This window comes from Mobula birostris, chromosome 6 (genome assembly GCF_030028105.1).
Source record: "Mobula birostris isolate sMobBir1 chromosome 6, sMobBir1.hap1, whole genome shotgun sequence".
NCBI classification, from domain to species: Eukaryota; Metazoa; Chordata; class Chondrichthyes; order Myliobatiformes; family Myliobatidae; genus Mobula; species Mobula birostris.
This window is the reverse complement of record NC_092375.1, coordinates 189,326,006-189,350,913: the sequence shown is the minus strand read 5'-3', so window position 1 is coordinate 189,350,913 and position 24,908 is coordinate 189,326,006. Positions and strand designations below refer to the sequence as shown.

Genomic DNA, 24,908 nt, shown 5'->3' with positions numbered 1-24,908 from the left:
AGATTGGTCATATATAATCGCTCATCATACTACAGGATAAAATTCATATTTGCTTTTAAACAATAGCTTCACTAACAAATAAATAACAACAACTTTGTGTTAAGTAGTGAATTGTGGAATTTAGACTTGGATATGTTTTCAGTCATACACAACTGGTTTCCTAAAGAGTTTTAGAAAATATCTTAATTAGTTCCATAAAACAAGTATTTTACATTGTATAAAGCACAGTTATGCATTGAGAGTAAATTGTAGAAGTCAATGTTAATAGGTATTTATATTGTTTTTTGGCAGACAGGAAGATTAGACAATCCTGGTCTGAAAAGTACTGAGTTCCTTATTTACAAACAAATGTATTTTATCTGGTCTATGAAGGAAGCTTTAATTTAAATTGAATATTCTTTAAAATGATGCTTCAGTTTATTTAATATTCTTTTGCCAACTTTTCATTTTCTATTTTTCCACTCTTATTTTGCAGAAATCTATAGCACATTACAGAAAAGCAAAACAATTAAGGCTATCCCTGCTATTCTACATTTTGGAGGTTATGACATAGAAAAGCATCACCAACAGAATCTGGTAGGTTGAAAACTTAAACTAGCAAGACATTTTCTCTATACATTGTGGATAGTTTCATCATCCAGAGTGGATAATTTCATCAAGATAATGCAAGTGATATGCGTTTTGACGTTATGCTTTGAATATTTTCATTAATTTATAGGGATGTGGGTTTTATTGAATCGGCCTGCATATATCGCCAATACTTATTTACTCTTGAAGCGACAATAGCCTTTCTTCTTGAACTGCTGTGGTCTCTGAAAATACTTAAGGAATTTCCAGAACATAGCCTTTCCAATGATGAAAGAAAAACAATATATTTCCAAGTCAGGATGTTGTGCAAGTTGAAAGAAAATTTCCAAGTGACAGTGTTCTTGTGCACCTGTTACCATGGTGCTTCAAGCTGAAAGAAGTCACAGATTTGACAAGCCCTGCTGAGGAAGCTGGGGTGGGTAACTGCATTGCATGTTGTAGTGGAAGGACATGGTAGCAATAGAGAATGCAGAAAAGATTCACTGGGATGTTGCCTGGAATAGAGAGTTAGAGTTTCAAGGGAAAGTTGGTTAGGCTGAACTTGTTCTATTTGGAATTTGGGAAGCAGTAGCCTTATAGTGATTTATTAGATCAAGATAATTCTCAAAATCGTTTTTCTCCAGGGAAAGTAGGTCTAGAACTAGAAAGATTAGGTTTAAGATGAGAGGAGAGAAACAAAGAGATAAGGTTTTCATGCAATGTATGGTAATTATCTGGAGCAAGCTGCCAGAGTAGGTGGTAGAAATAAATTGAATTAAAGGGCATTTGGACAGGTAGCTAGAACGTGTAGAGGAAAACCAGATGAGCAATAAGCACAGTATGGATGTGGCTGGCTGAAACAGCTCATTTCTGTGTTGTGCTGATAGAGGACAGAAGTAATATTTTGGAAGCTGGTTGGTATGCCAATCAAACAGGCTATTTTGCCCTGAATGGTGTCAAGCTGTATTGGAATTGTGTTCATTTGACAATTCAACAGATGTGTTTGGCCTTACAGATGAACAAGGAGGTGAGTCACTCCTCTCAATATAGCCATACCTTGTCTAATAGTCGTAGGTATTGTATTTAGGAAGCTTCCTGTCCCATGGTGTTATCTGTGGGGAAAAAAAGTGGTAATACTGTTGAATTAGAAGGCGGATGGTTTGACTGTCTTATTGGTGATGATCATTGCTGAATTTCACATTATTAATGTTCTTCACATCAAAGTTGCAGGTGAACACAGCAGGCCAGGCAGCATCTCTAGGAAGACGTACAGTTGACGTTTCGGGCCGAGACCCTTTGTCAGGACTAACTGAAAAAAGAGCTAGTAAGAGATTTGAAAGTGGGAGGGGGAGATCCAAAATGATAGGAGAAGACAGGAGGGAGAGGGATAGAGCCAAGAGCTGGACAGGTGATTGGCAAAAGGGATATGAGAGGATCATGGGACAGGAGGCCCAGGGGGAAAGAAAAGGGGGAGGGGGGAAAACCCAGGGGATGGGCAAGGGGTATAGTGAGAGGGACAGAGGGAGAAAAAGGAGAGAGAGAAAAAGAATGTATGTATATAAATAAATAACAGATGGGTTACGAGGGGGAGGTGGGGCATTAGCAAAAGTTTGAGAAGTCAGTGTTCATGCCATCAGGTTGGAGGCTACCCAGACGGAATATGAGGTGTTGTTCCTTCAGCCTGAGTGTGGCTTCATCTTTACAGTAGAGGAGGCCGTGGATAGACATATCAGAATGGGAATGGGATGTGGAATTAAAATGTGTGCCACTGGGAGATCCTGCTTTCTCTGGCGGACAGAGTGTAGGTGTTCAGTCCTTCCAGGTGAGGCGACACTTCACCTGTGAGTCGGCTGGGGTGATATCCTGCATCCAGTGCTCCCGATGTGGCCTTCTATATATTGGCGAGACCCGACGCAGACTGGGAGACCGTTTCACTGAATACTGATGCTCTGCCTGCTAGCTCTTCTTTCAGTTAGTCCTGACGAAGGGTCTTGGCCCAAAACGTCAACTGTCCCTCTTCCTAGAGATGCTGCCTGGCCCGCTGCATTCACCAGCAACTTTGATGTGTGTTGCTTGAATTTCCAGTGTCTGCAGAATTCCTCGTGTTTGCGTTATTAGTGTTCTGGTGATTTGTAGTTGATCAAAACCTTTATTGAATCAAAGATATCAGCACTGTGTGATACTTGTCACTTCATCAAACCATGTCTGCAATACATGCAGTGCCGCTGCGTGTGAGCACCCTCTGCTTCATTTTTGGGGGGCTGTGAATGTAATTAAACATCCATCAAATAACCATACCAGTCCTTATGAAGCAAAAGCTGGTGAAGATGTTCATGCCCACAAAACATTGCATAACTGTACTGAACTGAACTGAACATTCCTGGACTTTGTGGTTTGATCTTTTATATTCAGTGTGTTTTTGCTCATTTTTTGCTGTTTGCACAATTTCTTCTTTATTTTGCATGTTGAGTGTTTGATGTTTTCTTTGAATGGGTTTCATGGTGTTTTTTTTTGTTTCGTGGCTATCTGATGGAAGATAACTGTCACGATTGTATACTGCATTCATAGTTTGAAAATAAATGTACTTTGAATCTTTGACAAACTCCTATCATGGGCTTGACCTCCAGAAATCACAACCATCTTCAGTTGTATGCACATTGACTCCAACCAGTGAGTAACAAGGCCACAATTACCCTAGATTTCAGTGTTGTTAGTACTTCGTTTATTGCCACACACAGTCATCCTCGTGTTTGTGTCAAACACAAATGCTGCTTTGACATCAAGGTCAAAATTTTTACTTTACCTTTAGAAATGATCTCTTCATATTTGGACTAAGGTTGTGGTGGGGTCTGAAAATCCAAACCTAACATCACTGAACACAATTATGGTACATTCACTTGATAGCCCTGTTGATGATCCATTGATTAATTTTTGACTGAAAATAATTTAATGGGGAAATAATTATCTGAGTTGAATTTGCTCTACCTCTTCTGTGTAGTGCATAATCTAGACCAGTGGTCCCCAACCACCGGGCTGCAAAGCATGTGCTACCGGGCTGCGAGGAAACGATATGATTTGGCGATATGAAGCAATATGAGTCTGCTGCACCTTTCCTCATTCCCTGTCATGCACTGTTGAATTTGAACAACACCCCCCCATCCCTCCCCCGTCGGCCGGTCCAGAAGAATATTGTCAATATTAAACCGGTCCATTGTGCGCAAAAGGTTGGGGACCCCTAACCTAGACAATTGTCTATGAAGTTTGGTAGTTGCAGTTGTTATAATTGCACTGAAACAGTAATGAACTAGCCTTTAGCTCTGCTGCAAGAATGTTATTTTGTCAAAGGCCTATCCTATGTCCAGCACTCCTAGCCATTGGTATCACATGCCATTAATTGATCAATTTTTCAAATAACATTGATAAAAGTTAAATAGTATTAAAATAACATTAATTGGTAAGTATGTGTAAGATTGCTAAATTAGATTTAAGAATAATCTTAAGTTATTCAGTGAATTATATAATAACAGATGATATTTCCTTCTGAGATTGCATTATAAGAAATAATATAATGGTTGTAACATGCAATATGTTTAAAAAACATTTAAAACTCATTCACTGAGTTCTTTTAAGAACATTTGCTATCTGCTCCAATTTAGAGAATTGGACCTCTTTCAATAAGGCCTTTAATTTTCAAAGGCCTTTACAGTGAGAATAATCATTAAAGTCTGAAATTCATATTAGTGATTTCAAGTGATTTTCATGAACAAAGGTGCCAACTATTTATCTTAAGGAAAAGCTCATTTCAATGTTTAGCGATGGATAATGGTAAGTAAGAGATAATCTGCAGATGCTGGAAATCCAAGCAACACCCATGAAATGCTGGAGGAACTCAGCAGGTCAGGTAGCATCTATGGAAAAGAGTACAGTCGATGTTTTGGCCCAAGACCATTTGGCAGAACTACAGTTGACGTTTCGGGATGAGACCGTCCTGCTGAAGGGTCTCGGCCTGAAACGTTGACTGTACTCTTTTCCATAGATGCTGCCTGATAATGTTAAATAATTTTGCATTTATTTACAGACTGAAATAAAACGTTCATTTGTTCAAAACTAAAGCAAAAATATGGCATGATGTTTAATGTTTATTTAAATTAAATATATAAATTTTAAATTGTTTCTTTGCAGAAGCTGGTCAATATTTCTACAGTAGTGACAAATGTTCATATCCTACCTCCTCAGACAAAAAACTTCCAAATTAAATATACCAAAAAGGCAAGTACTTTGTTAACCTTTTTGTTTTGTGCGAAGCAGGCAGAAAAGAGATCAAGTAAGATTAATTTTCCTCCTTGGATTGAACTGATCTTTACTCAGTTTGAGATCAATGGTTGTTTTTGCCTGTATTAGCCTAATAATCACTTTAGTTGTATCTGTATACTATTTATTTTCCTTTATATTTGTCTTAGCATACTGAAATGAAAAATAATCGTCAATAAAACATCTAGCGCCCTTGCTTTTTAATTACATCTCTAGCAAGCTCCTGTTGAATTTGAGATAGTAGTAATAACTGTTGTAATGCAAGGAGGGGGTGGCAGGGTGGAGATATGTCTCTAGGAAAGGAGCTGTAAGGCCCTCCTTCCCCTCTGCTAGCGTTCGGATCACCTTTGAACAAGGTGTAGCACCTGCTTAGTTGCCCCCCGATCAGGGTCACATGAAGTCCTGGGAGCAGGTGGTGCACCTGACGACCCTGTGATCTCTGTTTCAGAGGTCGATGTTAGGCAGTCTTTAAAGAGAGTGAACCCTCGTAAGGCGGAAGGTCCTGATGGAGTACCCGGTAAGGCTCTGAAAACCTGTGCCAATCAACAAGCAGGAGTATTCAAGGACATTTTCAACCTCTCACTGCTATGGGCGGAAGTTCCCACTTGCTTCAAAAAGGCAACAATTATACCAGTGCCTAAGAAGAATAACACGAGCTGCCTTAATGACTATTGCCCAGTAACACTCACATCGACAGTGATGAAATGCTTTGAGAGGTTGGTCATGACTGGACTGAACTCCTGCCTCAGCATGGACCCAGACCCATTGCAATTTGCCTATCGCCACAATAGGTCAACGGCAGACGCAATCTCAATGGCTCTTCACATGGCTTTAGAAAACCTGGACAACACAAACACCTATGTCAGGGTGCAGTTCATCGACTATAGCTCAGCAATTAATACCATCATTCCCACAATCCTGATTGAGAAGTTGCAGAACCTGGGCCTCTGTACCTCCCTCTGCAATTGGATCCTCGACTTCCTAACTGGAAGACCACAATCTGTGCGGATTGATGATAACATATCCTCCTCGCTGACAATCAACACTGGCGCACCTCAGGTGTATGTGCTCAGCCCACTGCTGTACCCTCTATATACCCATGACTGTGTGGCTTGGCATAGCTCAAATACCATCTATAAAGTTGATGACGATAGAACCATTGTTGGTAGAATCTCAGGTGGTGATGAGAGGGCATACAGGAGTGAGATATGCCAACTAGTGGAATGGTGCTGCAGCAACAACCTGGCACTCAACGTCAGTAAGACAAAAGATCAGATTGTGAAGGGTAAGGCGAAGGAACACATACCAATCCTCATAGAGGGATCAGAAGTGGAGAGAGTGAGCAGCTTCAAGATCTCTGAGGATCTAAACTGGTCCCTACATATCGACGTAAGACCAAAAGGCCATAAGATATAGGAACAGAAGTAGGCCATTCCGCCCATCGAGTCTGCTCTGCCATTCAATCATAGAAACATAGAAATATAGAAAACCTACAGCACCATACAGGCACTTCAGCCCACAAAACTGTGCCAAACATGTCCTTACCTGAGAAATTACCTGGGGTTACCCATAGCCCTCTATTTTTCTAAGCTCCATGTATCTATCTAGGAGTCTCTTAAAAGACCCTATTGTATCCAACTCCACCACCGTCGCCGGCAGCCCATTCCATGCATTCACCACTCTCTGTGTTAAAAAACTTACCCCTGACATCTCTGTACCTACTTCCAAGCACCTTAAAAATGTGCCTTCTCATTTTAGCCATTTCAGCCCTGGGAAAAAGACTCTGACTATCCACACGATCAATGCCTCTCATCATCTTACACACCTCTATCAGGTCACCTCTCATCCTCCGTCACTTCAAGAAGAAAAGGCCGAGTTCAATCAACCTATTCTCATAAGGCATGCTCCCCAATCCAGGCAACATTCTTTTAAATCCCCTCTGCACCTTTTCTATGGTTTCCACATCCTTCCTGTAGTGAGGGACCAGAACTGAGCACAGTACTCCAAGTGGAATCTGACCAGGGTCCTATATACCTGCAACATTACCTCTCGGCTCCTAAACCCAATCCCACGATTGATGAAAGCAAATGCACTGTATGCCTTCTTAATCACAGAGTCAGCCTGCGCAGCAGCTTTGAGTGTCCGATGGACTCAGACCCCAAGATCCCTCTGATCCTCCATACTGCCGAGAGTCTTACCATTAATACTATATTCTGCCATCATATTTGACCTTCCAAAATGAACCACTTCACACTTATCTGGGTTGAACTCCATCTGCCACTTCTCAGCCCAGTTTTGCATCCTATTGATGTCCCGCTGTAACTTCTGACAGCCCTCCACACTATCCACAACACCCCCAACCTTTGTGTCATCAGCAAATTCACTAACCCATCCCTCCACTTCTTCATCCAGGTCATTTATAAAAATCACCAACAGTAGGGGTCCCAGAACAGATCCCTGAGGCACACCACTGGTCACCAACCTCCATGCAGAATATGACCCGTCTACAACTACTCTTTGCATTCTGTGGGCAAGCCAATTCTGGATTCACAAAGCAATGTCCCCTTGGACTCCATGCACCTTACTTTCTCAATAAGCCTTGCATGGGGTACCTTATCATGTGCCTTGCTGAAATCCATATACACTACATCTACTGATCTATCTTCATCAATATGTTTAATCACATCCTCAAAAAATTCAAACAGGCTTATAAGGCATGACCTGCCTTTCACAAAGCCATGCTGACTATTCCTAATCTCCAAATGGTCATAAATCCTGCCTCTCAGGATTTTTCCATCAACTTAGCAATCACTGAAGTAAGACTCACTGGCCTGTAATTTCCTGGGTTATCTCTACTCCCTTTCTTGAATAAGGGAACAACATCCGTAACCCTCCAATCCTCCGGAACCTCTCCCACTTGGAGTACTGTGCTCAGTTCTGGTCACTTCACTAAAGGAAGGATTTGGAAGCCATAGAAAGTGTGCTGAGGAGAGGTTACCTGATAGAGGTGTATAAGATAATGAGAGGCATTGATTGTGTGTATAGTCAGAGGCTTTTTCCCAGGGCTGAAATGGCTGCCACAGGAGGACACAAGTTTAAGGTGCTGGGGAGTAGGTACAGAGGAGATGTCAGGGATAAGTTTTTTATGCAGAGAGTGGTGAGTATGTGGAATGGGCTGCAGGCGGGGTGGTGGAGGCGGAAACGATAGGGTCTTTTAAGAGACTTTCGGATAGGTACATGGAGCTTAGAAAAATAGAGGGCTATGGGTAACCCTAGTAATTTCTAAAGTAGGGACATTTTCAGCACGACTTTGTGGGCTGAAAGGCCTGTATTGTGCTGTAGATTTTCCATGTTTCTATATTTTATGTCCCCATTGATAATCAAAGAACATCGCCAGAGGCTCAGCAGTCTCCTCCCTTGCTTCCCACAGTAGCCTGGGGTACATCTTGTCTGGTCCCGGTGACTTATCCAACTTGGTGCATTCCAAAAGCTTCAGCACATCCTCTTTCTTAATATCTACATGCTCAAGCTTTTCAGTCCACTGTAAGTCATGCCTACATCTTTTCTGTAGTGAGTACTGAAAAAAAGTATTCATTAAGTACCCCTGCTATCTCCTCTGGTTCCATACACACTTTTCAACTGTCACAGTTGATTGCTCCTATTCTCTCACGTCTTATCCTCTTGCTTTTCACATACTTGTAGAATGCCTTGGGGGTTTTCCTTTATCCTGTGCACCAAGGCCTTCTCATGGCCCCTTCTGGCTCTCCTGATGTAATTTTTAAGCTCCTTCCGGCTAGCTTTATAATCTTCTAGATCTCTATCATTACCTAGAATTTTGAAGCTTTCGTAAGCTGATTGTGGGCTGATCCAATTTTTACAGTCATCCCCACTCCCCTGCCTTCTCCTCATACCCTTTGATGCCCGGGCAAATCATGAACCTATCTATCTATGCCTTAAATACACCCAATGACTTAGCCTCCCCAGCCGCTCGTGGCAACAAAATTCACAGATTTACCGCCCTCTGACTAAAGTAATTTCTCCACATCTCAGTTCTAAAAGGACAACCTTCAATCCTGAAGTCATGCCCTCTTGTCCTAGAATCCCTTACCATGGGAAATAACTTTGCCATATCTAATCTGTTCAGGCCTTTTAACATTCTGAATGTTTCTTTGAGATCCCCCCTCAATCTCCTGAACTCCAGGGAATACAGCCCAAGAGCTGCCAGACATTCCTCATACGGTAACCCTTTCGTTCCTGGAATCATCCTCGTGAATCTTCTTTGAATCCTCTCCAATGTCAGTATATCCTTTCTAAAATAAGGAGCCCAAAACTGCACACAATACTCCAAGTGTGGTCTCACGAGTACCTCATAGAGCCTCAACATCACATCCCTGCTCTTTTATTCTCTACCCCTAGAAATGAATGCCAACATTGCATTTGCCTTCTTCACAACCGACTCAACCTGGAGGTTAACCTTTAGGGTATCTTGCATAAGGACTCCCAAATTCCTTTGCATCTCTGCATTTTCAGTTCCCTCTCCATCTAAATAATAGTCTGCCCGTTTAATTCTTCCACCAAAGCGCACGCCTACACACTTTCTAATACTGTATTGTATTTCATTTGCCACTTCTTTGCCCATTCCCCTAAACTATCTAAGTCTCTTTGCAGGCTCTCTGTTTCCTCAACACTACCCGCTCCTCCACTTTATTTTTGTATCAGCATCAAATTTAGCCACAAATCCATTGATACCATAGTCCAAATCATTGACATACATTGTAAACAGCAGCGGTCCCAACACTGACCCCTGTGGAACTCCACTGGTAGCCGGCAGCGAGCCAGAATAGGATCCCTTTATTGCCACTCTCTGTTTTCTGCTGACCAGCCAATGCTCCACCCACGCTTGTAATTTCCCTGTGATTCCATGGTCTCTTATCTTGCTAAGCAGCCTCATGTGCGGCACCTTGTCAAAGGCCTTCTGAAAATACAAGTACACCATGTCCAGTGCACCTCCTTCATCAACCCTGCTTGTAATTTCCTCAAAAAATTGCATTAGGTTTGTCAGGCAGGACTTTCCTTTCAGGAAACTATGCTGGCTTCGTCCTATCTTATCATGTGCCACCAGGTACTCCGTAATCTCATCCCTAAAAATCGATTCCAACAACTTCCACTGATGTCAGGCTAACAGGTCTATAGTTTCCCTTCTGCTGCCTCCCACCCTTCTTAAATAGTGGAATAACGTTTGCAATTTTCCAGTCCTCCGGTACAATGCCGGAATCTATCGATTCTTGAAAGATCATCATTAATGCCTCCGCAATCTCTCCAGTTACTTCCTTCAGAACCCAAGGGTGCATTCCATCAGGTCCAGGAGTTTTATCCACCCTCAAATCATTCAGCTTCCTACATTATCTTCCCAGTTGTAATTTTCACTGCACGAACTTCACTTCCCTGACACTCTTGAATGTCCGGTATACTGCAGACATCTTACACTGTAAAGACTGATGCAAAATACGCATTCAGTTCCTCTGCCATCTCTGCATCTCTCATTACAATATCTCCAGTGTCATTTTGTATTGATCTTATATCTACCCTCGACTCTCTTTTACCCTTTATATACTTTTAAAAAATGGATATCGTTATAAAGAAGGTAAGACAGTGGCTATACTTCATTAGGAGTTTGAAGAGATTTGGAGTGTCAACAAATACACCCAAAAACTTATATAGATATACCGTGGAGAGCATTCTGACAGCCTGCATCACTGTCTGGTTTGTGGGGGGGGGGGGGGGCCTATTGCACAGGACCGAAAGAAGCTGCAAAGGGTTGTAAATCTAGTCAGCTGCATTTTGGGTACTAGCCTACAAAGTACCCAGGACATCTTCAGGGAGCAGTGTCTCCGAAAGGCAGCGTCCATTATTATGGACCTCCAGCACCCAGGGCATGCGCTTTTCTCACTGTTACCATCAGGTAAAAGGTACAGAAGCCTGAAGGCACACACTCAGCGATTCAGGAAACGCTTCTTCCCCTCTGCCATTCTATTCCTAAATGGATATTGAACTCTTGGACACTAGTTCACTTTTTAAATATAAAGTGGTTCTATTTTTTGCACATTTTTTAATCTATTCGATATATGTATACTGTAACTGATTTACTTATTTATAATTATTATTATTTTATTTATTATTTTTTTTCTTCTACATTATGTATTGTATTGAACTGCTGTTGCTAAGTTAACAAATTTCATGTCATGTGCCAGTGATAATAAACCTGTTTCGGATTCTGGTGGATGGTAGTATGAGCAGCTGGTGCCTGTCACAAGTACTGGTTATGTGACCACTGATGCCAGGCAGATGATCTCCGAAGCGTATTGAGAGTGGTTGGTGTCACCTGATTTGTAAGTACATTGCCCAGAGGAAAGCAATGGCAGACCACTTATATGGAAAAAATTGCGAAGAACAATCATAGTCACGGAAAGACCGTGATCGTCCACGTCATATGACATGGCACATGATGATGATGAATACAAGGAGAAGTGGAAATGCGAAGTTTTGGTGAAAGCAAGGTGGCTGTTTACTGTGCTCCCTTAAAATTCAACAGGCTTTTTTGGAGAACTTGTTATGCAATTTAAAAATATGTTGGCATATTAATAGGAATAATATCCAGCACCACCAAATTCCTTTGAGTGCCACATTAACAGGAGTTTTACTGTACATTATATTTTAAATATGTATTATATTTTTGAGGAAGTAATTAATTTTGTAATTTATCATGCAGAATCACTTGGTGCCTGGAATATCATTAATAGTTACAGTTGATTTCTGCCCTAATGAATGGCGATATTATTATGACTGCATTCGCATTCATTGTAAGGTAAGTCTTTAAGTTGTTTCCCAGGTAATGGCTGTTGTGCAAGGTGCCTTTTGGAGTGACTGCTCCTTGGATAGAATGCTGCCTGGCCTGCTGCGTTCACCAGCAATTTTTATGTGTGCATGCTTGTAGATACTTTCTTTTTGGCTTGCCCTTCCTTCATATAATAATTGGATTGTGTTTGTGAAACACAAAATTATTCAATACAGCAATGCCTATACATCATAACAGGGAGCAGAGTGGTGCAGCTCTAATGTTCTAAGTTTAGTCAAAGATTGTTGATGAAACATGTCAACTCTTCCTTTAGAAGTGACTTGGATCCTCTCCAATGTGCCTTCAATCCTGTCACAACAGGTCAACAGTAGTTACCATTTCATTTGCTCTTCTCTCAACCCTGAAACATCTTGACAGCTAAGACACATACATCAGGATGCTCTGCATTGACTGCTGTTTGGCATTCAATACTATTATCCTCTCGAAACTAATCAATAAGCTTCAAGGCATAGGCATCGATACATCCTTCTGCAACTGGATCCTCGATTTCCTCACTTGCAGACGTCAGTCAGTTTGGATTAGCAACAACATCTCCTCCACAATCTCCATCAGCACAGGTGTACTACAAGGCTGTGTGCTTAGCCCCATGTTCTACTCGCTTTAAATTTATGACCGTGTGGCTAAGCCCAGCTCCAATGCCATATTTAAATCTGCTGACAACACCACTATCATTGGCCAAATCAAAGGTGGTGACAAATCAGGGAGATTAAAAATCTGGCAGAATGGTGCCACAACAACAACCTCTTTGTCAATGTCAGCAAGACTGTGAAGCTGATTATTGACTTCAGGAGGAGGAAACTGGAGCTCTGTAAGCCAGTACTCTTCAGGAAATCAGAAGTGTAGAGAGTCTTTGTTGTCAGGATCAGTCTTGGGTCCAGCACATAAGTGCAATTATGAAGGAAGCACTTCTACTTTCTTCAAAGTTTGCATAGATTCAGCATGTCATCTGAAACTTTGACAAACTTCTATAGATGTGTAGTGAAGAATGTACTGACTGCCTGCATCACAACCTGGTATGGAAGCACCAATGCCCTTGAGCAAAGATGCCTACAAAATGTTGTGGATACAACCCAAAGTAACACACTCAAAGTTCCTGCTGGAGGAACTCAACAGGCCAAGCAGCAACTACAGAAGAAACAAAACAGTCAACGTTTCAGGCCACAACCCTTCTTCAGCACTGGTGTTTATGTATTCCTTATTTTGTCATGTTTGTGGGTACAACTCAGTCCATCGTGGGTAAAGCCTTCCCCATCATTGAGCACATCTGCAAGGAGCACTATTGTAGGAAAGCAGCCAGCATCATCAAGGCCATGGTCTCTTCTCTCTTCTTCCATCAGGAGGAAGATACAGAAGCCTCAGGACCCACATCACCAGGTCCAGGAACAGTTACTACCCCTCAACCATCAGATTCTTCAACCAGAGGGAATAACTTTACTCAACTTCACTCACCTCATCACTGAACTGTTCCCTCAGCCTATGGACTCACTTTCAAGGACTCTTCATCTCATGTTATTGAAATTGATTGCTTATTTATTTATTTTCCTTTCTTCTTGTTTGCCTGTCCTGTTGGGTGTGGTCTTTCATTGATTCTATTGTGTTTCTTGTATTGACTGTGAATGCCTGCAAGAAAATGAATCTCAGGGTTGGAGACGGTGATATATATGAACTTTGATAATAAATTTGCATTGAACTTTGAACTTTAATTGTGATCTCTGGTGCCATCTGTGTATCGTGCACATTTTCCCTGTGACATTGAGTTTCGTCCAGGTGTTCCATTTTCTACCCACATTTCAAAATGTTTGGGTTTATAGGTTAATTAGCTGGTGTAAATTGTCCTGAGATGAGAGATATAATCTGTAGGAGTTGATGGGAAAATGGCGAGAATAAAATTCCATGCAGAATTCATGGCTGAAGGGTCTGTTCCTCTGCTGTACAGCTCTCTGACTCAGTCTATTAGAATATCATTGTTCAGGCAAAATAAATGAAAATGTTTCTTATCATAACTATGGATGTTTGGTTGAATTAGTGAGTTGTAAAAATAAGTACAATACAACGTCTGGTATTTTATAAAGCAAAAGGAGAACTTTGAAGAATTAACACTCATTTCATGGAATGGATGGTGCACTAATAGGAGCTGTGGAGAATGTGCTAAAGAAGATGGTGCCTACAAACAGCATAACCAATGACGATGTCTTTCAGACTGTTCATGAAATTACTTCTTTTACTTCTATTTCTTTCAAATATGATTCTACGACTAAGCTGGAGGAGGGGGCCTACATTTGACCAGATCTCTCCCTCTCACTCACTAGTGCTGGAATCTTGGGTCTTGGGAATGGTTTAATTGACAGGTTATGGATTGGACACTGGTTCATGTTGTTATGTGTTTCAGGTTTCTGGTTACTTTCTGCTTTTTTGGTTGCTATTTCGTGCAATTTTGATTGCAACGTAGTGGCTCTGCGGCCACAGTCAGCAAATGACATAGTGCTAAATTGAACTAAACTGAGCACTCCTCGACTGTTTCAGTGACTCTGTGGTTGGATGTTTTATATTCTATGTTTTTCGCTGTTTGTGTGATTTGTTCTTTATTTGCGTTTTGGGTGTTTGATGTTTTCTTTGAATGAGTTCCATGGTGTTACAAAGACAAGAAAATCTGCAGGTGCTGGGAATTCAAGCAGCAGACACAAAATGCTGGAAGAACTCTGCAGCTAGGTAGCATCTATGGAAAAGAATAAACAGTTGACATTTTGGGCCAAGACCCTTCATCAGGACTGGGAAAAAAGACGAAAACTTCCATGGTAAACACGAGGAATTCTCCAGATGCTGGAAATTCAAGCAACACACATCAAAGTTGCTGGTGAACGCAGCAGGCCAGGCAGCATCTCTAAGAAGAGGTACAGTCGGCGTTTCAGGCCGAGACCCTGCATCCTGACGAAGGGTCTTGGCCCGAAATGCCAACTGTACCTCTTCCTAGAGAAAACTTCCATGGTATTATTTTGTTTCATGGCTGTCTGTGGAAAGCCAAATCTCAGGGTTGTATACTGCATACCTATATACTTTGAATCTTTGAATTCGCTATCAGAATTTGGTAAAGACTGAAACATTATACAAGGACAATGGAAAATTATTGTAGGAATCAGTGGGTACAGACTTACCTGGAGAAGATTGTTGGAAGTATTATTGTGATCACCTTTTGACTGGCAATTGGTCATGCTCACCCTTTGCAGTTAACTTCTTTGTTTACCATTCGAATATAACCAGTATGCCATGTATTACAGGTCAATTAACTGTCAATTCTGCATTAGCAGATAATGATTTTGGAATGTACAGATGTAAAAATAATACTATAATCAGGGAGTTGGTCATTTATCTTGTTTCCTGATTTCTGGAGCTTGTGAGCACTTTCAGGAAGTAATTCTGTACCTTCTGAGCTTGGCAGCATTTATCAGCTGATAGTAAACAAACATAGAACACAAAACAGGACAGAGTAGAAACAGGCCTTTCGGCCCACACTGTCCGTGTCAAACACAGTTTAATCTGCTCATCTGTCTGTCTATCTCTCCATTCTGTACCTGTTCTTGTGCTTGGCTAAGTGCTCCTCAAAGCTTAAGAAGAGTCTTAGTGCTCCGTTAGTGAGTCGAGGAACTTATTAAATTTAGCCGTGAATATCAGCAGTGAAACAGTGTGTGGATTTATAAATATTCTTGTTCTGTGCCATTGTCACTATGCAAACTCTTTTGGATAGGTAATAGAGGACCTTGAGTCTGTTTGCAGCAAGAAAAGAGTACTAAAGTGAAACAAATAACTGTATATAGTTATCCCTAAACAATAATCCTGATAATCTTATTCCTGATTGGTTGAATTTACTTCATTCTCTGTGACAAACTGTAACAGAAGAAATTCTCAGATCAAGTGCATAGATTCATGGTATGTTACTAGATTAGATGTTGCAGTCAGCTACAAAGCAATGGGCCAAGACACTGATAATGAGGAAGTGTGCAGACATATCCAGTATATTTTGTAGTCAAACACTCGGATGTTCAGATGTTAGTTAGTGTCAGATTCAGTTCGAATAGGAAAGAAATAACATAACTGGTAGCTTGTATATTAAGTATTTTACCAGGATTTAGAAATAAAAGATCAGTTGTGTATATGGTGAAAATTAAAATATCAGATGTGTGTAATTTAAAGCATATAAAATATTTTTTGAAATAAATTAGAATTTGTAATTCTTAGCTGATTGAGTTACAAACCACCCATAAATTTACCAGTTTTGTGCCAGGAATTTGCTAAGCAGTAACTAGTAATTCATATCCTATTAGAAACTCAAGATCTTATGCAAAAACCGTAACCTGTGGGGAGCATTTAGAAGTAAACTCAGCTTATTCTTTTCTTAAATTTTGATTAATAGAACCAATTTCTTGTTATTGTCTGAGAGCAGGTCATGAGATTGTTAACTAGATAACTGTCAGTTTTGAGGATTTTCTGGCTAAACTATGCTTATGCGTAAACCCCAAATTTGCTTTTAATTTTATACTGTTATTCTTCAAAAACTGATAATTTCTCTAAGGTCTGTTTGATTGCCACTATTTTCTGGGTGCATTTTTTTCCTCATTTTAATTTTTAACATTCATATTTTTGCAGGAAGATGAAACACTACTCATTCCTATACATGCATATCCTGTTGCAAACATAGTGGATTTTCCTGCTCACATAAATATAACTGATGTCTCTCTTGGGCAAAGGTAAGATTATATAATTACTTTTTTCTATTTTTGAAGGTCTTTACTATTTCTTTACTAATTATTGAATTTTATGTTCTTTGTGTTGTACCTATAGATATATTGGAATAATAATGTCTACCTTTCTTACTTTTTTAGCATTACATCTAGATGCGGATGTTATATATCATAACGTGTTAAGTGATTGACATGCAGTATAAGACCATAAGATACAAGGGCAGAATTAGTCCACTTAGCCCATTGAATCTGCTCCACCATTTCATCATGGCTGATCCTGGATCCCATTCAACCCCATACACAATACCCCAAGTGGGACCTCACCAGCGCTTTATATAGACTCATCCTTGCTTTTATATTCTAGTCCTCATGAAATGAATGCTAACATTTCATTTGCCTTCTGCACCGCAGAGTCAACCTTCAAGTTAACCTTTAGGGAACCCTGCACAATGACTCTCAAGTCACTTTGCGCTTCAATTTTTTTTTGTATTTTCTCTCCATTTAGAAAACAGTCAACTCTTTAGATTTCCTCTACCGAAGTACAGGACCATTCACTTCCTGAAACTGTATTCCAACTGCTATTTCTTTGCCCTTTCTGCCTGTCCTTCTGTAGCCTCTCTACTTCTCCAAAATACCTGCCCCTCCACCTATCTTCAAATCATCTGCAAGCTTTGCAATGTCATCAATTCCATCATCCAAATCATTGACATATAACGTAAAAAGATTTGGACCCAACACAGACCCCTTTGGAACACTACTCGTCTCTGGCAGCCAACCAGAAAAGGCTCCATTTATTCCCACTCTTTGGCTCCTGCCAATCAGCCACCGCTTTATCCATGCTAGAATCTTTTCTGTAATACCATGGGCTCGTAGCTTGTTAAGCAGCCTCATATGTGGCACCTTGTCAAAGACCTTCTGAAAATCCAAATACACAACATCGACCAATTCTTCTGCTTGTTATTTCTTCAAAGAATTCCAACAGATTTGTCAGGCAAGATTTTCCCTTGAGGAAATCGTGTGACTACAAGTACCCTGAGACTTCATCCTTAATAATTGACTCTAACATCTTCCCGACCACTTAGGTCAAGCTAACTGGCATATAGTTCCCTTCCTTCTGTCTCTCTCCCTTGTTGAGGAGTTGAGTGACGTTTGCAATTTTCCAGTCTTCTGGAACCATTCCAGAATCTAGTGGTTCTTGAAGGAGCATTTAATAGGTAATGGAAGCTTACTCCCAATACCTCACCTGGCTATGACAACCTTAAGGAATCTGTATTCTAATATTGCGAGAAGATATGAAAAAGAATGAACGGATTACATACTGATCTCAGTTATGATGATCTAAGGCCATAAGACATAGGAGCAGAATTAGGCCACTCAGCCCATCGAATCTGCTCCACTATTTCATCATGGCTAATCCTGGATCCCATTCAACCCCATACACTTGCCCTCTTACCATATCCCTTCATGCCCTGACCAATCAGGAATCTATCGACCTCCACTTTGAATATACCCACCCACTTAGTCTCCACCACAGTCTGTGGCAGAGCACTCCACAGGTTCACCACTCTTTGGCTAAAAATGTTCTTCCTCACTTCTCTTCTAGAAGGTCACCCCTTAATTTTGAGGTTGTGCCCTCTAGTTCTGGATACACCCATCAGAGGAAACATCCTCTCCACATCCACCTTATCTAGTCCTTTCAACATTAAGTAGGTTTCAATGAAATCCGCCCCCCCTCCACATTCTATTAAATTCCAGTGAGTACAGGCCCAAAGCTGCCAAAAGCTCCTCATATGTTAACCCCTTCATTCCTGGAATCATCCTTGTGAACCTCCTCTGGACTCTCTCCAATGACAACACATCCTTTCTGAGATAAGGGCCCAAAACTGTTGACAGTACTCCAAGTGTGGCCTGACTAGTGTCTTATAAAGCTTCATCATTATCTTCTTGTTTTATATTCTATTCCTCTTGAAATAAATGTGAATATTGCATTTGCCTTCTTAAGGAAATATTTTGATATTCTCTTGAAATGTCTGCGCATATTGACTAGAAACATTGAGGACCAGATTAATTTTCAGTAAGCCTTGCACAGTAATTTACTACTCTGCTTTCACACCTGTGGGCAATACATGATGCAAAGAGGATTAAATTAATTTATCCTCCTTTATCATGAATGACCGTATCTATAACAGCTTGATCCACAGTTGATTCCATATAAAATATGTTCAATATACAGTATATTGTTCTAAGAATCTGTCCTGAATACATTCTATGCATTCCCCATTACAACTACTTTACCAAATAGATTTCTCAAAGCTATGTGAAGATTAAAGTCATCAACAGCAACTTTATGGCAGTACATTCTGCTGCTTTCTACCTGTCTTTTAGAACTGCCATGGTAGTTTTGTATAGGAATACCAAGGAGAGTCAAATCTACATCTAAAAGCCAAGAATCTTTGTTGACATTTTTATGATATTTAACTTGTTTGTGTTTATAAACTTGGCTAGGAATACTGAATTTATGTTCATTTTTAGTTTATCATTATGGCTAAGTTCGTGCTGTGATAGTCAGCAGATGAGATAGCTGAATAGTAAAAGGTGTGAACTTGTATGACTAGATATCCTGTCTGTCCATTGCTCTGTGGCAGGAAAAATGGGAATATATTTAATATTCAAGATACTGCATCTGTTACCTTATGCAACAGTGAAGGGCTAACCAATACTTTTTGTTTTGGAAGAAACCCCACATATAGAAGTCAGGTTGCTAATGGCAAGATGGTCCTCATCCTACTTAGAGTTTAACGTTGTAGCTGGAACCCAAAATAAATTTCAGTGAAGCTGCTTGAAGTGAAGTGAGGTGTTTCAAACTCTGTTCCTTGGCAAAACTCATTTTGGAGAATTAACCCTGAGATCACACATGGACGTGCAAGAATATTGCCAAGACCTGAGGATTGAGTAAAAGGGGGAGGTTGGGCAGGCTAGGTCTTTTTTTCTTTAGGATCAGATTTTTAATCCAGGACATGGCCTCTCCTCATTACTAGCATTAGGGAGAAGATACAGGAGCCTGATGATGCATACTCAGCATTTTAGGAACAACTTCTTCCTCTCCACAATCAGATGTCTGAATGGTTCATGAACCCATGAAACTACCAGAATATTTTGCTCTCTTTGCACTATTTATTTTGTTAATGTATTGTTATTGAAAATTGTAGTTCTCTGTGTATTGCAAGGCATTTGATAAGATGCCCCGTGCAAGGCTTATTGAGAAAGTAAGGAGGCATGGGATCCAAGGAGACATTTCTTTGTGGATCCAGAATTGGCTTGCCCACAGAAGGCAAAGAGTGGTTGTAGACAGGTCATATTCTGCATGGATGTCAGTGACCAGTGGTGTGCCTCAAGGATCTGTTCCGGGACCACTTCATCTCTTTGTGATTTTTATAATTGACCTGGATGAGGAAGTGGAGAGATGGGCTAGTAAATTTGCTGATGACACAAATGTTGGGGGTGTTGTAGATAGTGTGGAGGGCTGGCAGAGATTACAGTGGGACATCAATAGGATGCAAAACTGGGCTCAGAAGTGGCAGATGGAGTTCAAACCAGGTAAGTGTGAGGTGGTTCATTTTGGTAGGTCAAATATGATGGCAGAATAGAGTATCAATGGTAAGACTCTTGGCATTGTGGAGGATCAGAGGGATCTTGGGGTCCGAGTCCATTAGACACTCAAAGCTGCAGTGCAGGCTGACTCTGTGATTAAGAAGCCATATGGTGCATTGGCCTTCATCAACTTTAGGAGCCAAGAGGTAATGTTGCAGCTATATAGGATCCTGGTCAGACCCCACTTGGAGTACTGTGCTCAGTTCTGATCACCTCACTACAGGAAGGATGTGGAAACTATAGAAAGAATGCAGAGGAGATTTACAAGGATGTTGCCTGGATTGGGGAGCATGCCTTATGAGAATAGGTTGAGTGAACTTGGCTTTTTCTCCTTGAAGCGACGGAGGATGAGAGCTGACCAGACAGAGGTGTATAAAATGATGAGAGGCATTGATCATGTGGATAGACAGAGGCTTTTTCCCAGGGCTGAAAAGGCTAACATGAGAGGGCACAGTTTTAAGGTGCTTGGAAGTAGGTACAGAGGAGATGTCAGGGGTAAGTTTTTTATGCAGAGAGTGGTGAGTGCGTAGAATGGGCTGCTGGCAACGGTGGTGGAGGCGGATACAATAGGATCTTTTAAGAGACTCCTGGATAGGTATATGGAGCTTAGAAAAATAGAGGGCTATGGGTAACCCTCAGCAATTTCTAAAGTAAGTATATGTTCAGCACAGCATTGTGGGCTGAAGGGCCTGTATTGTGTTGTAGATTTTCTATGTTTCTATGTTTTACTCCCGATGCTGCCTCTCCATTGGTGAGACCTGACATACATAGATTGGGGGACCTCTTTGTTGAGTTCCTTTGCTCTATCTGCAAAAAGCAGGATTTCCCAGTGGACAGCCATTTTAATTTCAGTCCCCAATTCCATTCCAAAATGTCAGTTGGTGGCCTCTACAGCCACAGTGAGGACGCTCTCAGGTTGGAGGAGCTGCAATTCATATTCTGTCTGGGCAGCCTTTAACCCGATGGCATGAACAATGATTTCTCTAATTTGCGGTAATTTCCCCCCTCCACCTTCCTTCTTCTTCCATTTCCCACTGTGATTCCCTTCTCTCCTCTCAGTTCTCCTTACCTGCCTATCGCTTCCTCCTTTTTCCCTTTATCCCATGGTCCACTCTTCTTTTCTATTAGATTCCTTCTTCTCCAGTGATCACTTCCCTGCTTCTTGCTTCCTACCCCACCTGGCTTCACCTATCACTTGCTAGCTTGAATTCCATCCCCTCCATCCTATCCTTTCTCATTCTAGCTTTGCTTCCCTTCTTTTCCAGTCCTGATGAAGAGTCTTGGCCCAAAATATCTACAGTTTTTCATTTCCATAGATGCCTGCTGATCTGCTGAGTTCCTTCAGCATTTTCTGTGTGTTGCTGTGGATTTCCAGCATCTGCAGAATCTCATATGTTTAAACTTTCATGACAAATATCAGTGATAATAAACATGTTTCTGCTTTATTTTACTGTAAGATTAACTGGATCTGCTTTGACTTTCCTTTATAGTTTTAAATAATCTTTATTTCCAAAACAATGATTGATCTGTTAGCATGTATAACTTTGTGTTTTATTTAAACCACAAGTCTTAGTAATATTATTTTACTAAATTTTACAGCAAAGACACCATCATTCCTTTGCGATGTAGCTGCCCAGTTGATTTTGAGTTTCAGTTGAATTGTTCACAGCTGCATCATGCATTCAAAATTCAGCCTACATCAGGTAGGGTACATTGTTAATCTTTAACATTTCAAACTAGGGATGTTGAACCATAAATACCACTCCTCATCACCCCACCAGATGTGCAATGCCAACTGTTTAACAACTTCTAGGTGGAATTCTGTATTATAATTATTGTTGAAAGCTTAGAACATCTTCTTCTTTTAGTTAAAAAAATTAATAAAGCATGAATTTTATTTTCTAAGAATTTTTCACCAATGTTGTAAATCAGAAAAGCAGAGAAAAATGATTTGAGAATTACATTTTTAAATACATTAGTTTCTTTGGCAGTTTGAGCACTAAAACCTAACGAGTCAAACTTGAAGCAACACACATCAAAGTTGCTGGTGAACGCAGCAGGCCAGGCAGCATCTGTAGAAAGAGGTACAGTCGACATTTCGGGCCGAGACCCTTCGTCAGGACTAACTGAAGGAAGAGCTAGTAAGAGATTTGAAAGTGGGAGGGGGAGGGGGAGATCCGAAATAATCGGAGAAGACAGGATGGGGAGGGATGGAGCCAAGAGCTGGAAAGTTGATTGGCAAAAAGGATATGAGAAGATCATGGGACAGGAGGCCTAGGGAGAAGGAAAAGGGGGAGGGGGGAAGCCCAGAGGATGGGCAAAGGGTATAGTGAGAGGGGCAGAGGGAGAAAAAGAATGTGTGTATATAAATAAATAAATAACGGATGGGGTACGAGGGGGAGGTGGGGCGAGAGTGGAAGTTTGAGAAGTCAATGTTCATGCCATCAGGTTGGAGGCTACCCAGACAGAATATAAGGTGTTGTTCCTCCAACCTGAGTGTGGCTTCATCTTTACAGTAGAGGAGGCCGTGGATAGACATATCAGAATGGGAATGGGAGTGGTAATTAAAATGTGTGGCCACTGGAAGATCCTGCGTTCTCTGGTGGACAGAGTGTAGGTGTTCAGCGAAACGATCTCCCAGTCTGTGTCGGGTCTCGCCAATACATAGAAAGCCACATCGGGAGCACCGGATGCAGTATATCACCCCAGCCGACTTACAGGTGAAGTGTCGCCTCACCTGGAAGGACTGTCTGGGGCCCTGAATAGTAGTGAGGGAGGAAGTGTAAGGGCATGTGTAGCACTTGTTCCGCTTACAAGGATAAGTGCCAGGAGGGAGAATGGTGGGGAGGGATGAATGGACAAGGGAGTTGCGTAGGGAGCGATCCCTGCGGAAAGCAGAGGTGGGGGAGGGAAAGATGTGCTTAGTGATGGGATGCCGTTGGAGGTGGAGAATGCAGGATCTCCCAGTGGCCACACATTTTAATTCAACGTCCCATTCCCATTCTGACATGTCTATCCACGGCCTCCTCTACTGTAAAGATGAAGCCACACTCAGGTTGGAGGAACAACACCTTATATTCCGTCTGGGTAGCCTCCAACCTGATGGCATGAACATTGACTTCTCTAACTTCCGCTAATACCCCACCTCCCCCTTGTACCCCATCCGTTATTTATTTATTTATATATATATATATATATATATATATATATACACACATTCTTTTTCTCCCTCTGTCCCTCTCACTATACCCCTTGCCCATCCTCTGGGCTTCCCCCTCCCCCTTTTCTTTCTCCCTAGGCCTCCTGTCCCCTGATCCTCTCATATCTCTTCTGCCAATCAACTGTCCAGCTCTTAGCTCCATCCCTCCCCCTCCTGTCTTCTCCTATCATTTTGGATCTCCCCCTCCCCCTCCCACTTTCAAATCTCTTACTAGCTCTTCTTTCAGTTAGTCCTGATGAAGGGTCTTGGCCTGAAACATTGACTGTACCTCTTCCTAGAGATGCTGCCTGGCCTGCTGCGTTCACCAGCAACTTTGATGTGTGTTGCTTGAAATTACAGCATCTGCAGATTTCCTCGGGTTTGCGAGTCAAACTTGAAATCATCTTAGGCAAAGATGTCAATTTTATCAGTAGGAACAGAAATGGGTTATATATCAGAGGTAGAAGCAAGTAGCTCAGCTGATGGATTGGGTGTGATATGTAAAATTCAGCTCACGGTGAATAGGATCTTGAGAATGCAGACACATCCCAAATTTGAGTGATGCATATAATCATTCAAATTAATAAAATTTTGTTAAGATGCCATTCAGAATAATGGCTTCATAAATTTTATTAAGTAATATATGATTTATACAACATATTCATATTTTTGAACAATTCTAAAATCTTATTTATTTTACATACATGAGTTGGAAATGCAGAATAATTTTTTTTTGAGAATTTGATACTTCTGATATAAAAGTTGATTACTGAAATACAAAAAAGATAATCCAAATGACTCATAATTCAGAGTTTTTGTAAACAAACTATGTATCAGAGTTGTAGTCCTGGTGTAACTCATTAGCTGGTCTTTTATCTGCATAGAGAGCACTGTGAACAGGACTCACTGTTCTCCATGGGTCTAACTAAAGTCTTTAGTAAGAACATGTGGTTTTTGTGTTGGTTCAGCTCATTCCTAGTTTTAAACCATGATCTTCTCTAAATTATGTTTATAAGAATACTACAAATTCACAAATATACAAATTGCATATAAATATACTGTAATACCTGGGCCTTTAACTAAACTTTAATTTGTATCAGATGAACTTCAATTAATTGGTAGCTGAACATAATGACATTAAATTCAGATCCTCAGATCTTTACTGTCAATCTTTGTGTGAATTTGGTAGTTCATATTTAACAAAGTTTAAAAAGTTCAAAGTAAATTTTATATTTTATATTTCTTGTGGGCATTCACAGTAGGTACAAAGAGACACAATAGAATCAATGAGAAACTACACGCAAACAAAGGACAACCAATGTGCAAAAAACAACAAATTGTGCAAATACAAAAGGAAAAACAAAATAATAATCTTCAGAGTAATCTTCCTCCCCTCCCCCCACCTTCTTATTCTGACTTGGTCCCCCTTCCTTTCCTGTCCTGATGAAGGGTCTTGGCCCAAAATGTTGACTGTTTACTCTTTTCCATAGATGCTGCCTGGCCTGCTGGGTTCCTCCAGCATTTTGTA

At 40.8% G+C, this 24,908-nt stretch overlaps 1 protein-coding gene across 1 annotated transcript in view; it reads left to right on the top strand.

Moving 5' to 3' along the window:
* The window catches only part of cfap221 (cilia and flagella associated protein 221), a 174,272-nt gene that overhangs the window by 49,786 nt on the left and 99,578 nt on the right, over window positions 1-24,908 (top strand). Inside the window, exons 3-7 of the mRNA XM_072262113.1 lie at window positions 476-576; window positions 4,750-4,836; window positions 11,648-11,743; window positions 16,436-16,536; window positions 21,781-21,884. Of these exons, the coding sequence (XP_072118214.1) occupies window positions 476-576; window positions 4,750-4,836; window positions 11,648-11,743; window positions 16,436-16,536; window positions 21,781-21,884 (489 nt within the window). The remainder of the gene's footprint in view (window positions 1-475; window positions 577-4,749; window positions 4,837-11,647; window positions 11,744-16,435; window positions 16,537-21,780; window positions 21,885-24,908) is intronic.